The following is a 12728-nucleotide window of genomic DNA, read 5'->3' on the forward strand; positions in this document are numbered from 1 at the left end:
ATTCTGGTCCAATGAGACTAATACTGAGAAGAAACAAATGGGACTGAATGATATTGAGAAAATAATTTCCATTAAAAGATATGAAGAGGGCTGGGAGGAAAAGAAAAAGTAGCTTAACTTCCTCTCTAAGTGTCTTTCCTATATTTGAGGTCGGGGTGTGGGGGAGGAAATGTGATGCAAAGAAGCTGCATGAGGTGAAAGGAAGCTCACTTGTACCAAACAGAGTCAACAACAGCTGCAGCAGCTGTGGTTAAAAAAACAAAAAAACAAACACACTTCTTCCACTGTGTGACTGAAACTCATTATATGTGATGTCCAAACATCTGTAAATCCTCTTAAAAAGACACTCCTAATAACTCCACGATATGATGGAGAGTCACCGGCTTTTTCTTCACTTCACTTCGTTTTCTTCATTATCAAATAGGTCCACTGATATTTGTCAGTGCATCCATTGGAACACTACAAACAGAAACTGCAAAGAGTGAATTCAGCATACTGATAATGGTGCTGATTTGTGCTCATTCAAAAATGTAAACTAATATTAATATATAATTTAATAATATAATTTAACTAAGGTTAAAAAAAAAAAAAAAAAAAAAGATATGGGACTCAAGTGGTAGCCCACACTGCAAATCACTCAATCCAAGTCGAGATTATACTTTCTGTTTATGTCATTTTCATTTGTCAAAAGAGATGCCTTGGCTTATAACGGGTTCATGGCAAATAAGACCATACATGACAGTATGTATGATGAATATTTGATGGTAACACTTGGGTCAAAGAGTCACAGACAAGAGGACCCTCCTCACTGGTATCCCCTCAGGTATCGATCTCTGCGGTTATACGTGAACACAAGATTGGACTGCACATGCATATTAAACACATGCTCATTTGTATTATAATGATTTATACATGTAAACACAGTAATACTGATCCTCCTGAGAAAAAGCACACAGCACAAGTTGTTTCACTCGAAAAACATCATGTGTTTAAAGAGACAAAGCCCTCTGGTGCACATTGGCAATAAGTCAGGCGGGAAGAAATAGGTGGCGTAATTACAGAGCCGCTAACCCTAACCCTTAGCAGAAGGAGGGGGGGTGAAGGTGGTTGGTCAGCAGTATTGTAGGATAGTAGTGTGTCTAACGTTAACTAAGAACTTATTTTAACACAAACCGTGTCTCTCTACCTAAACCTAACCTAACCAACTCGTACTTGTGCATAAACCTAAATAAAGAAACATTTACCATAGTGTAAGTGTTTGGTCATAAAATTAATTTATTTTTCAACAGTGATTTGGTACAGTGATGTTGTCCTGCTTATGTGTGTTGTTACGAAGGGTAGTTACCAGTGACATTATTCTGTCATTTAATGTGTGGGATTTTGAGGAGTAATGAATTGTCAATCAGCAGTCTCAATCTGAAAATATCAGCCGTGGTAATGACCAACAGACACCTCAGCTCCATGGATGCTAAAGATGGCATGTTGCTCTCAAACTCTATACTGTAGAACATGTACACACTGCATCACAAAAATGACACGTCCTTTCAGCCTTTGAGGTCATTGCTAAGTTTCTCCTCGTCTCTTTGTAGGTGAATGACAGAGGTGTCGAATGAAGAAAATAAGAACATCAAGAGAGAAAAATGAGCTGCCAGCCCGCAGCCTTTCAGCCAAGCAATCACCACCCAGCAGGGACAGGATGGACATGAAGGTGACCTGAACAGTGGACAATAACAGCATTACACTACCGATACAATGAATACACGCACACAAACACACACAGACACACACACACACGCGCACTGTTCAAAAGAGTCTTGCCCTTGTTTCAGATTTTTTTTTTTTTTTCCTACACCTACAGTCGATGTGAGTCAAGACAAGCTGAGAACCTTCAGCTCAAATAATACAGCCATGTTTTTGAGCATTTAGGAAAGAAAGCTGACTGCAGATACAATGGATGTCCTGCTGAAAGAAAGAAAGAATGGAAGGAAGAAGAAAATGGGAAAAAATGTCTTCTTTTAAAGGCCAGGACCACGCACAACAGTACATGTCACAGTCTTGCGTGTGTTTTAGCCTTTTGTATTAAAAGGAGCTCTGTAGTGTTTGTGACCACCAGCAGTGCTTTGTGTTTTTACGAGTGAGTACCTTTCTTCTTGTGCATGTACGACAATGCTCGTGCACACGATCGTTGCAGTCTACCAAGTCTGCCAATGGTCTTCTACTAATCCACTAATATACAGTTGACTGTAACATGGCAAGGCACACAACAATGTGCCATCCAAGGCTGAGAGGAAGGAAACTATAGTTCCATTACAAGATATGAAGAGCACTGGGAGGAAAAGAAAAAGTAGCTTAACTTCAAAAAAAAAAAAACACACTTCTTCCACTGTGTGACTGAAACTCATTATATCTGATGTCCAAACATCTGTAAATCCTCTTAAAAAGACGCTCCTAATAACAGTAGTTATACCAGACTAGGCAAAATGTACAGTATGAAATTGAGAACATGCATAAACTAATAAATCCTAAACACATCAAATTAAATTATAAGAACAAAAGGTTGTTTCGGACACCAGCTTAATGCAGATCTAACTTGCAGAAATGTACTTTTCTAAATGAAGTGCAGGGTGACAATTATTAACTGATGCACTGAAACGCTCTGTTAAATCATTTGAACATTCTAAATGATAATATATTTATAAGCAGTCCTCAAAGACTCATAAATAGAAGGTAAAAACTGAACGCCTGAGCTCAGCCAGTCTGCTTTTGCTTCGAGATGCAGCCTGGGATTAGACCTGGACAGAACAGGTGCTACAGTGCATCTGCAGCCTCACTTGCATACACACATATGCACATTTAAAGCCACGCTCTCATATCAAATACGCACAGCATAGAGACAGAATGCTACAGGAGTTTAAATACACAGATAGCACCAAGTTCACCACAAGAAAAGCTTCTTTTGTACACATTTGTTATTCTCTCTCCCACACTCCCTGCTCTCCCAAATTAAACAGCTTCTGTCTTCTCTTCCACTTTCTGCAGTACTGAATAAATTTCCCTTTGTTTATCTGAAGGGGGCGTTGAGTAGTTGAAAATACACAGTAGTAGGCTGATCTGCTCCTGCCAGGCAGTACTTGTAAACTAAGTGTAATTTCACACATATGTGCCAGGGTAAGGACATACCAAAAATGAAGAGTCTTCATTTAGAGCTGGTCCTCCATAAAAGATAATGAAAATGTCACTGTGCATTATGTAATTTGTAAACTGTGACGGCTTTCCTGCAGCGGCGACATCTGTGGTGAACCGGTGGCATTTATAAGCAATGAGAGTGTTCCTCCTCACAGCGAGGGCTATTTTAAAAAGGTCCAATCTGTTAGCTGAGATAGAGATCCTAATTTGGCAACAGCTTATGTAAGCAGTGTGTATTTTATCTGACGTTTATAGTTTAGTCATTGTAAAAGAAAGACTACTATCTAACTTTTGTGGCAAGAGAAGAAAAAAAGATCACACAGGAGGTATGTGAATGGTTTTTTTTCCCCAGTTTTTTTTCCTGCTTTTGACCTCCACATGCCTTTTTTTTTTCTTTTTTTTTCCTAACATACCTTGCCTTTTTTTTTTTTTTTTTTTTTTGGAGAACTGTCCTGAATGTGCAAAGCTTGAAAAATGTGCAGCCCTGAGCAGAAGAGCGGGGCTTTCTTCATCAGCTGCTGTGCTGTGCTGGGAACTGGAAATAAAGACAGTAGCAATTGTTCCTGCATAGCCTGTTTCATCGACAGAGAATATCATTAAATACTATCAGGCTTTGATCATCGCTGCTAAGATGGATGGTGACTCTTTTTTTTTTATGCTTTACTTACCTAATGACCCTGGTAATTTCATCTGCTACACCAGCTGAGTGACTGACAGCAGCTGGCTTTGCAGTTGCCTAGCAACAGAGTTTTACCCTCTGATTTAAGTCAGTAAAAGAAGGTTAATGTACACTGCTTGTGGTAATTGATCATAATTCATGCTGAAATATACTATCCAGACAGACAAGCAGTCTCTATCACATTGATTTGCACTGAATCTATGACTGACCTTTATTTTGATATGTTGCAAGAGATATACTGTGTTGTCGTGGAATAAGGAACCCCAGAAGTAAACAAGTCACATGAGGCATGAGACGTGTCACCCACGCTCTCAGAAAGACATGGCTTTTCACTCATAAAGTTTCACCCTTCATACACGGAGAGTGTCAATAAAGGAGCTCCTGGCTCGTGAAAATTGGGTTTGGCTGGTTGTTTAACTACATTATGGAACATGTTGCGGGAACAGTACAGAGAAGAGCCACACGGCCTCAAAGCTAGCCTCAAGTGTTCACTTTCCTCTGAGTCAAGGCAGCATCAAGAGCTGGCTCTAAACACTTATCCTTTTCTAATCCTCTGCCATTGAGGCAGCCACCAGGGCCAGAGCCTGAGCTGAAGCTGTGCTTACAAAGGTGGCCCATACAGCTGGAAATAAAAAAAAAAAAAAAAAAGAGAGAGAGAGGCAGATCTAGAAGAAGCTACACTAGAAGTAGATTTGGAAGATCTGGAGACTGAAAAGGCAGCAGCAGCTGCTCAGGTAAAAGATGTGCAAAGTGTAAGAAGCACACAAGTGGTCCAACAGAGAACAGAGGAGTATGTGCGTTGCCAATCACAGCTCAGCACTCAAGCTTCTGCTTTGTCATCGCACTGTGAATTACTACACCGTAGGAAAATTCCCAGGCTGCAGACATCACCCAGTCAGTGCACGCATGCAGCTGATCACACGCTAACATCAGGGTCACCAGATAACCCACACAGACAACATGATCAGCATCTTACTCCTCACGCAAACGCCCCACCCATGAGAGACTTTGCTAACTTCCTAGCACACAGAAATGTTAATGACTACTGGTCTTACAAAATTTGATGACGCATGTGCAGAGAGCTTTAGGGCATGTTGGTCCTCACTCCTCACATGTAGCAAAGAGTTGAACCTCATGGTAAAGTGGCTTGGTAAAAAGTCACCTCGAGCTGCCCTCCATCTGTCTTGGGACAGACTTCAAGAATGCTGCACTACACAAGAAATGGTAGAAAATGCCCACGACTGGATAGCTTACCCTGTCTGTCTGCAAAAGACAACACGAAACTGAGAGAACTCAGTGATCGTATCACGGAGCAGCTGGAAACTAAAAATGATGAATATCTTCCTGCCCTCACCTGCCTCAATACCACTCGCAGGATTAAGCCTATAGTGGAGAAATTTCCTCCAGGCCTACAGGACAGATGGCTCCTCACTGTTTCCCAGCACAAGGAACAGCACAGAGTAACCTTTCCCCCCTGTTCATTCTTTGTTTACTTTATCTATGGCCAGACTAAGACCAGATATGACCTAAGCTTTGTCTTGTCAAGCAGCAGCCAGTTTTGCAGGAAAGGAGAGAGAGGGATTTCCGTCAAGACACAGTGGAATCAAGACTGTTGTGTCTGTGCAGAGACAGAGACAGAGGCAGATGTTTCTGCAACTGCTGGAGCAGGTCACACAGGTACAACACAGGCCAGTGATCCTGTTCAATACTGCAAGAAAAATCATTCTCTGGTTAAATGTAGAGCTTTTCAAATGAAAACACTGAGAGAAAAAAAAATTGCAGTCCTCCGGAGTCTGTGGTATCAGCCTCGCTTCGTCCTGTTCAAAGAGTGTCTGGTGCAGGTCAAAATGTTATTTATACTTTATAATGAGAGCAACTGCTCACTAAACAAGTAGGGAACAAAGTTAGCCTGTTCATGTCTCATGAAGACATGTAGATACTATGGAAATGAGTGGAAAGAAAGCTGTGGCCTTTCAAATTGAAGCAGAAGATGGAGGTGTGTGCATGGACCTACGACCTCTCATTAAATTCAATTAAATAATAACCGATAAATTAGAAATAACAACACTAGAGGTTTCTTTCACACATGCTTACTTACTTACTTACACATTGTCCCTGACATTCCCAAGCTGCCAAGCCTGATGCTCCCATGATGATCCCTCTGGGGAGGGACATGATACAAATGCATAAGAAGAGACAGCAAGCCAGTGGGCCACACAATTCAGCCTTTGCTTAGTGTCTAGACTTTGAGGGTAATCGTGGGTAATCGTGGATGAAGTGTGCACTGATAACACTCACGAGATGTCCATCTCTCCTCACTCCTTGCCACAACATCATCTGTGTGAAAGAAAAGCCTCTGTGTGTGGCCTCTCCACAAGCATATCAAAGCCTACTCCACCTGCAGACAAACCTGGGGTTGCAGTCTTGTGCACAGAGAATGGCCCGTGTCTCATACTTCTCCCACAACCTCGAAAGCAATAGCTTTTCTCTCATGTGTTTTCATCCCATAAACAAAGATTTTCAATAAAGGAGCAAGGCACTCTATCCCTCGCTCATGGAAAATCAAGTTTGGCTGACTGTTTAACGAATGTTAACATAATAGCTATGTAGAGCACATAGTGGGAAGAGTACAAAGAGCAATAGGACGCCACCATTGCTTCCTCCTGTGCAGACGTCTAAAAACAAAAGCGATAAGGTTTTCAAGCCTAAAAGAAGACACTGCAGTTGAGAGCTCCCACCATGAAAATCCCTATGAAAACATTTATTTTATTTTTTTGCCAAAACCCATGAGCAAAAACAAGATCCACGCACCATTGATGCCGAGGAGCTGCACATACAACTCAAACAGCACGATTATTATAACACGATGTTTTCTTTGAGAATGTGGAGAATCTGAGGGAGCGCGTGACTTTTATCCCGGAGCACAAAACATTGACGCCCTGCTCACAAAACTATCACCTGCTCACTCATGAGTGGATTTTATTTTTGCCAGTAAGTGAGCGGACCCAGTCACCACTATGGTGTGTATGGTCACACCAGTTAGATAAACCTGCCTGAGTTCAGAAAACTGTCATCCAGAATGGTAACATGTACTATGATGGTCCTGGATCAGGGCTAGATATTACAGCCTTGCTACGTAGCTTTGCAACTTTATTAAGTTATAGACCAAGCACCTCCAGCTTTTTTCATAGCGTGAGATTATCAGAGTTGGCTATATTATCCTTAGACACACATATCCATTTCACTCATCATTTTCATAGTTTATTATTATTTGATTATTTGTCTCCTGAGGTTTCTTTGCATATGCCAGTTTACAGATTGGTCTGGTGAAGAACTGAATTTTGCAGAGTGTGTTTCCTTTTTCTTTTTGCCCTGGCTTTTGGCTTGCTTTACTCTTTGAACTGTTAATACTCTTATTTGTATAATTTGGATGCCACAACTGTCATTTTGCTATAGATATTTTACAGGTAGAAGTAGGAATAATTATGATGGTCCTACCTTCGCAATGGTTTCGTGGAACTTGAAAAGCGGGTCCAGGGTTTCTGGCGACTCCACAGAAAACTGGGCTTCTGACAGGAAACTGGTGGTCTGAGAAGAAAGAGGGAAGAAGAAACAACTGTCACACATGACACCACAACAGTATAATTTAAATCTCAGCGTCGTTAAGAAATCTTTTCATTTTTATTGTCGGGACCACAGCGATTACAGAGTTCAAGCACAAATCTTCACTTTTCTTATCTTTTCTATTCCAGTTTGTCCTATTCTATTCTAAGAGTCGAGAAGAGTGGAGTGACCTGTCAAGCTTTTGACAGGAAACAACACTAAAGGCTCTCAAGGCCACAGAGCTGCCAGGACGTTTTGTTCTGCTGTCAAATACGCACACACATGCACACATGCACACACAGTCCCACATGCTGACACAAAGTCATGTAACCATGACTGCATACACCCAAAAACTACCTCACTGTCACCTCAGCATACTTTTAATGCCTCCAAAACAAAGCACAGCATTGTGACTTCAAAGCCATGGTGCTGCCTTTGTAGAGGAGCAGACAGCTAAGAATATCAAAGCTTCAAATGCTCAATTTCTTGTTAATTCTGAGACAGTCAACTTGCAAGATTGGTAAAAGTTTAGAGTCTTTATAGTAATGATAATATTAATTTACAATAATACTAATGTAGTCATTTATTTTGTGTACATAACCATATAATGTGTGTGGTGGTGATTTTACATTTAACATTGAAAACCATGGAAGACTAAAAGGGCAATAAAGGTTTCCATTCATTGGGTTATCATCATAAACAAAATTCTACTTCCTGTGATGGACGAGTAGAGCTGACAGACACCTGGGTTCTGACAGGTGACTGTCCGATGTATGTGCAGTTAGAACTGGACTCTTACATGTTCAGGTAAAAACAGTTTGTTGGGCCAATGACAAGAACAGCAATGATTTACAGATACATCATATATAGGTACTTATGTGAATGATAAAAAGTTTTGAAAACATTGTTCAGACCTACATGGTGGAGATACATAAGTGATCCTCTCTTTTATGAGTCATGTATGTAAGACTGCAAACTCTCGCACTCAGTTCTCATGGAATCGACGCAGATTTCTCATGTTTGCACAACAGCAAATCACTGCAACGCACGTTCTGGTGAAACAGCCAATCACAGTGATGTTGTTGATGAGCAGCTAACCTGATGACCATGAGTGGAGCAAAGTTGGAAAGAGCCAAACCCAGAGAAGAAGAGCAAGGTTGGAGGAACAAATAAATAATAAAATGTTCGTTTGTCTAATTGTATGAATTTGTCAGGTGTCGCTCGGCATCTGTCGATGTAAAGTTGTAGAGCTATGTAAAGCAAGGTGAGCAAAGCTATTGCTAATTACATTTAGACTTCAATAAAAATGCTATCAATCAAAAACACATCATCAAACATCCAGATTTTTAACTGGCACTGCACAATTACAAATTAAGCTTCCCCTTTAAATTTTAAATTAGATCTGTTTATTATAGGATGTTCACTTTTTGTTCTCCTACAGTTGAGTTCTTACTCTGAGCTGAACATAAAAGTTGGCAGCCCTGTGTGTGGGGTTTTTCATAGGCATTGTATGCTGCTTGCTATGATTTCTTCTTTGATCCGCCCAGAACTCTTAGGAGCTGGATGATTCAGCTCCTCACGGTTTACATCCAATTCTGTTCACTGCCAGTCGGTCCAGGAAGTAGTGTGTCCTTTATGTAGTGAGGTGGAAATTCAGGGTATGGTTGATGGGCATGCAGTGTGTCTGACTGTGATGCAGGAGACTGGAGCTTGCATACTGTCACAGACCTACAGTTACTGCTCACTTTAAGCAGTACTTTTCCTCAGCTGAAGTGTTACGGTCTTGGCCGACACCTGCCCAGTGTGACTGAAGCTTTTCTGATGTTTTGTGTGAATGGAAAGTAGAATGTGTGGTCCAGGTATGTGACTGGCTGTGATGCTTCCTGGCTGCTATCATGAGGCCCAGCCCAGCTTTCCAATCACATAAAGTCAGTTTCATCAGTTTCTGTTCTTTAAATGTGGAAAAATTAAACAACAGCCACAATAACAATAACATCAGCATACGTACTAATGAATCCTTTGCATTTCCCTGTGTATCTGTTTGCATTGCCCTCTCAAGCATGTGTAAAAGTTTATCGTATACTTTCCTTACTGTTGTGACAAATACACATTTTACACTTTTGCATATTTATGCATATTTATATTTTTCATATCTGCATTTTCTTCCTTTTGCTTTCCTCTTTTAGCACTGCTTTATGAGTATGTGACGCCACATTTCACTACACATATTGTTTGTGACAAATCAAAACTTTGACGAGATTGCTTTGCCAACTTGTTTTACGAGTTAAGTGAAATTTTGATTGGAAACTGGCAGCTTCGTCCAGTGATTGGGTCGGTTTGGATCTTCCTAGTTTAGCTACAATCCATGATATATAATAATGTATTGCCATTATTAAGTTAATATTTGTGTCAATATTTTCCAGCTTGCAAGATTAAACGTTCACCAAAGAAGCTTGAAAACATAAAAATATCCTGAATTAGTCTGTCATGCTTTCTGTAGAAATCTCAGTATCCCCACATTTCAAATTTTGTGTGTGTGTTGTTTGCTAGCTCACAAAATTAGAGTCGAGCCTGTTCAGAGCTGAGTTTGAACCAAGCAGAACCATAATGAGCATTACGCTGCACAGGGAGGGACCCCATAATGCTTGAATTCATGCACAAGTTCCCTGTGCAGTTTTCTGGTTACTGAAAGGAAAACAGTTAAACTTTTAAGGAATTAGTTATATGCCTCAGCCAGGGGAAGATGCACCCAATCAACCCATCTCAACCCATTCAATATCACACATATGGGGAAAAGATGCTTTACTTAATAATTTATACATCCAAGCAGGCAAAGAGAAAGTTTTATGAAGCCTTTTTGTGCGTTGCTTCTGAATAAATTTGTGCATTATTGAGCGTAACACCTGTCTCAAAAATATGTGACTGTTGTGGAAGTCAAGCTGAACATGTGCAGCGTTTCCTAAAAAGAAGCCTCACCACCTACGTTCAGAGGAAAAGAATTAAAATCAAAAATCAAACATGTGTGGTGCACGCTCACAAGCTGATGATGCCGATACCCAACTGCATTTACATGTACGTGTAAATGACCCCTCCCCCTACACACACACACACAATAACTCATTGCTCAGTTTAAAGCATAATTATAATTATTGGTTACTTCAGCGTTACTCTATTGATATATTATTACCCAGAGGCCCAGAGTTAAAGATCTTGACATGACCATTAATCTGACTTTTCCCTTATCAAGCTTGTTAATGCATGTGCCCATTCAGAACATTTATTTTCTTGTAATCACTGAAACTGAATGTAATATTGTTCCATGTTTAATATTTTGTTACTGGCCATCTTTGGTGAACATCATTTCCCATAAGCACTAGACTGTCAACATCATCAGATGAGGTGAGTCCATGGGTGAAGTCACCGAAAACAGAGTTCAAAGGGAGTAAATGTTGGACTTATAATCTAATGAGAATGCTCTGTAACTATGTTAATGCTGGAACCTGCAGGTCATTCTTCCCCCTTAGTGTAGTATTGTAGTTCTATGAGCGATGGACACATGGTGCTAAGCAGCAGGCCAAATCAAGCACTCTGTTCTGCACTTCACAGGGTCAGGATGAAAGGTTTTGGAGCTCTAAAGCCTAAAACAAAGAGATTGATAGCAAGGATCAAAGATACCTGAGTTCCACACACTTTGTACTCAGAGCCCCTTTGTAACACTTTTCCACCCCTCACTTCTTTCACCGTACAGACCCTCTCTGTGCCTTGATCTCAGCACTTGGCTTGCTCTTGCCTTATCTTCCTTCTCTTGCTGGGTATTTTAATTACCCGGATTTGACCAAAATACTATCATGCATTTTTATTAAACTTGACAAGATGACCAGAGGAAGCCAAAGAGTTTATACTAATGAGACTGAACAGAATGAATAAGCTGCACAAGTTCCATCCTCTGAACTTTATCGCCACAGATTTTGAGTTTACCACATCAGTTATCTTTTAGGATTTCTATCAGTTCAGAATTGTGTAGCCTTGACTGTCTTGCATATTGTCCTCTGAGTCCTTTGCACTGCTCTCCACACTTACATTCTTATACTCGTATGTGTATTAAATTATTTTGCACAGCCCACGTACACACTGGGCCTACGTAAATGTTAGCATTGTAACAATTAAATTATATATATATTTTTGTATTTTTGAATTTTTATCTTTGTTTTTCTGTTTCTTATTTCTTACTTCATGAAAATGCATGATAGTATTGCTTATTCTTATTAATTAGCGCAGCTTTAACTTTATTGTGTAATTCATTAACATCATATTGTTATTCTGTCTCTCCTTATTGTAACTATGACTTTCTGTTCTTCAGGCTCTGAGTTTCAGCACATTCGTTTTGAAATAGAACGTTGGCTCATGCACAAAAGTGCTGGCACATGGCTCAGAGTTGACTGAGAGCTGAGAATTTCCACTTAGCTTGAGGTGGTGTTGGACCTCTGTCCGACTGAGCTGTATTCCATAAAGGAAGAGAGACGCCACAACAAGCAAGTAGTATGTAGTATGCATTATTTTATTTTACATTTAATTTGCTGAGGCTCAGAGGCTGAAGAACAGAAGATATGTAACCGTATAACTCCACTTCTTCCAACTTGACTTTGGGTGCTGTACTTGTCCTGTGTACCCACGCACCAAAAAGTAGCAAGCATGCTTAAAACTTCCTCAGAGTTGCCCTAGTTCTATTACTGTTACCTCTGTCTTCTCTGCACATACAACACCTACTGCATGTCCGTCTGTCCTGCCCGTTAGTTTTTCTAATGTCACTTTGTTTTCCCATGATGCATTTAAACATCAGTGTTATATAATGTAAAGAATGTAAAAGCTCTGCGAGACTAAATTTGTGTTAATTCGAGTTGTATAAATAAAACTCTTTACCAGACATCAGTATGCACATCGTGAGACATTTCTGACAGCTTAATTTGCTTCCAGAATAGTTTCCACATCTGAACAGAGAAGTATAATCACCTTCAGTGCTGCTTTAGGATCAGGCTGGATTGGAGAAGACGCCAACTTCTCAAATAAACATCAACAATTGCTGGAACAAAATGACTGCAGAAACGCTCACACACACACACACACACACACACACACACACACAAAGCCTCGCACACTCGCGCACACAAAATATTTAGTCAGTGTTAGCCTTTCTGATACGCATCAATGGTGAAGTGCCTCTTGAGCATGCAGCACAGTGACAATAGCTTTTGATCAACAA

The 12728-nt window shown here is 40.3% G+C and overlaps 1 protein-coding gene across 1 annotated transcript in view; it reads right to left on the reverse strand.

The window, feature by feature from the left end:
* The window catches only part of LOC121182863 (inactive N-acetylated-alpha-linked acidic dipeptidase-like protein 2), a 301943-nt gene that overhangs the window by 68938 nt on the left and 220277 nt on the right, over positions 1-12728 (reverse strand). Inside the window, exons 13-14 of the mRNA XM_041039484.1 lie at positions 12206-12211; positions 7364-7453 (exon numbers count right to left, since the gene is read on the reverse strand). Of these exons, the coding sequence (XP_040895418.1) occupies positions 7364-7453; positions 12206-12211 (96 nt within the window). The remainder of the gene's footprint in view (positions 1-7363; positions 7454-12205; positions 12212-12728) is intronic.

Source organism: Toxotes jaculatrix, chromosome 6 (assembly GCF_017976425.1).
Source record: "Toxotes jaculatrix isolate fToxJac2 chromosome 6, fToxJac2.pri, whole genome shotgun sequence".
Classification (NCBI taxonomy): domain Eukaryota; kingdom Metazoa; phylum Chordata; class Actinopteri; family Toxotidae; genus Toxotes; species Toxotes jaculatrix.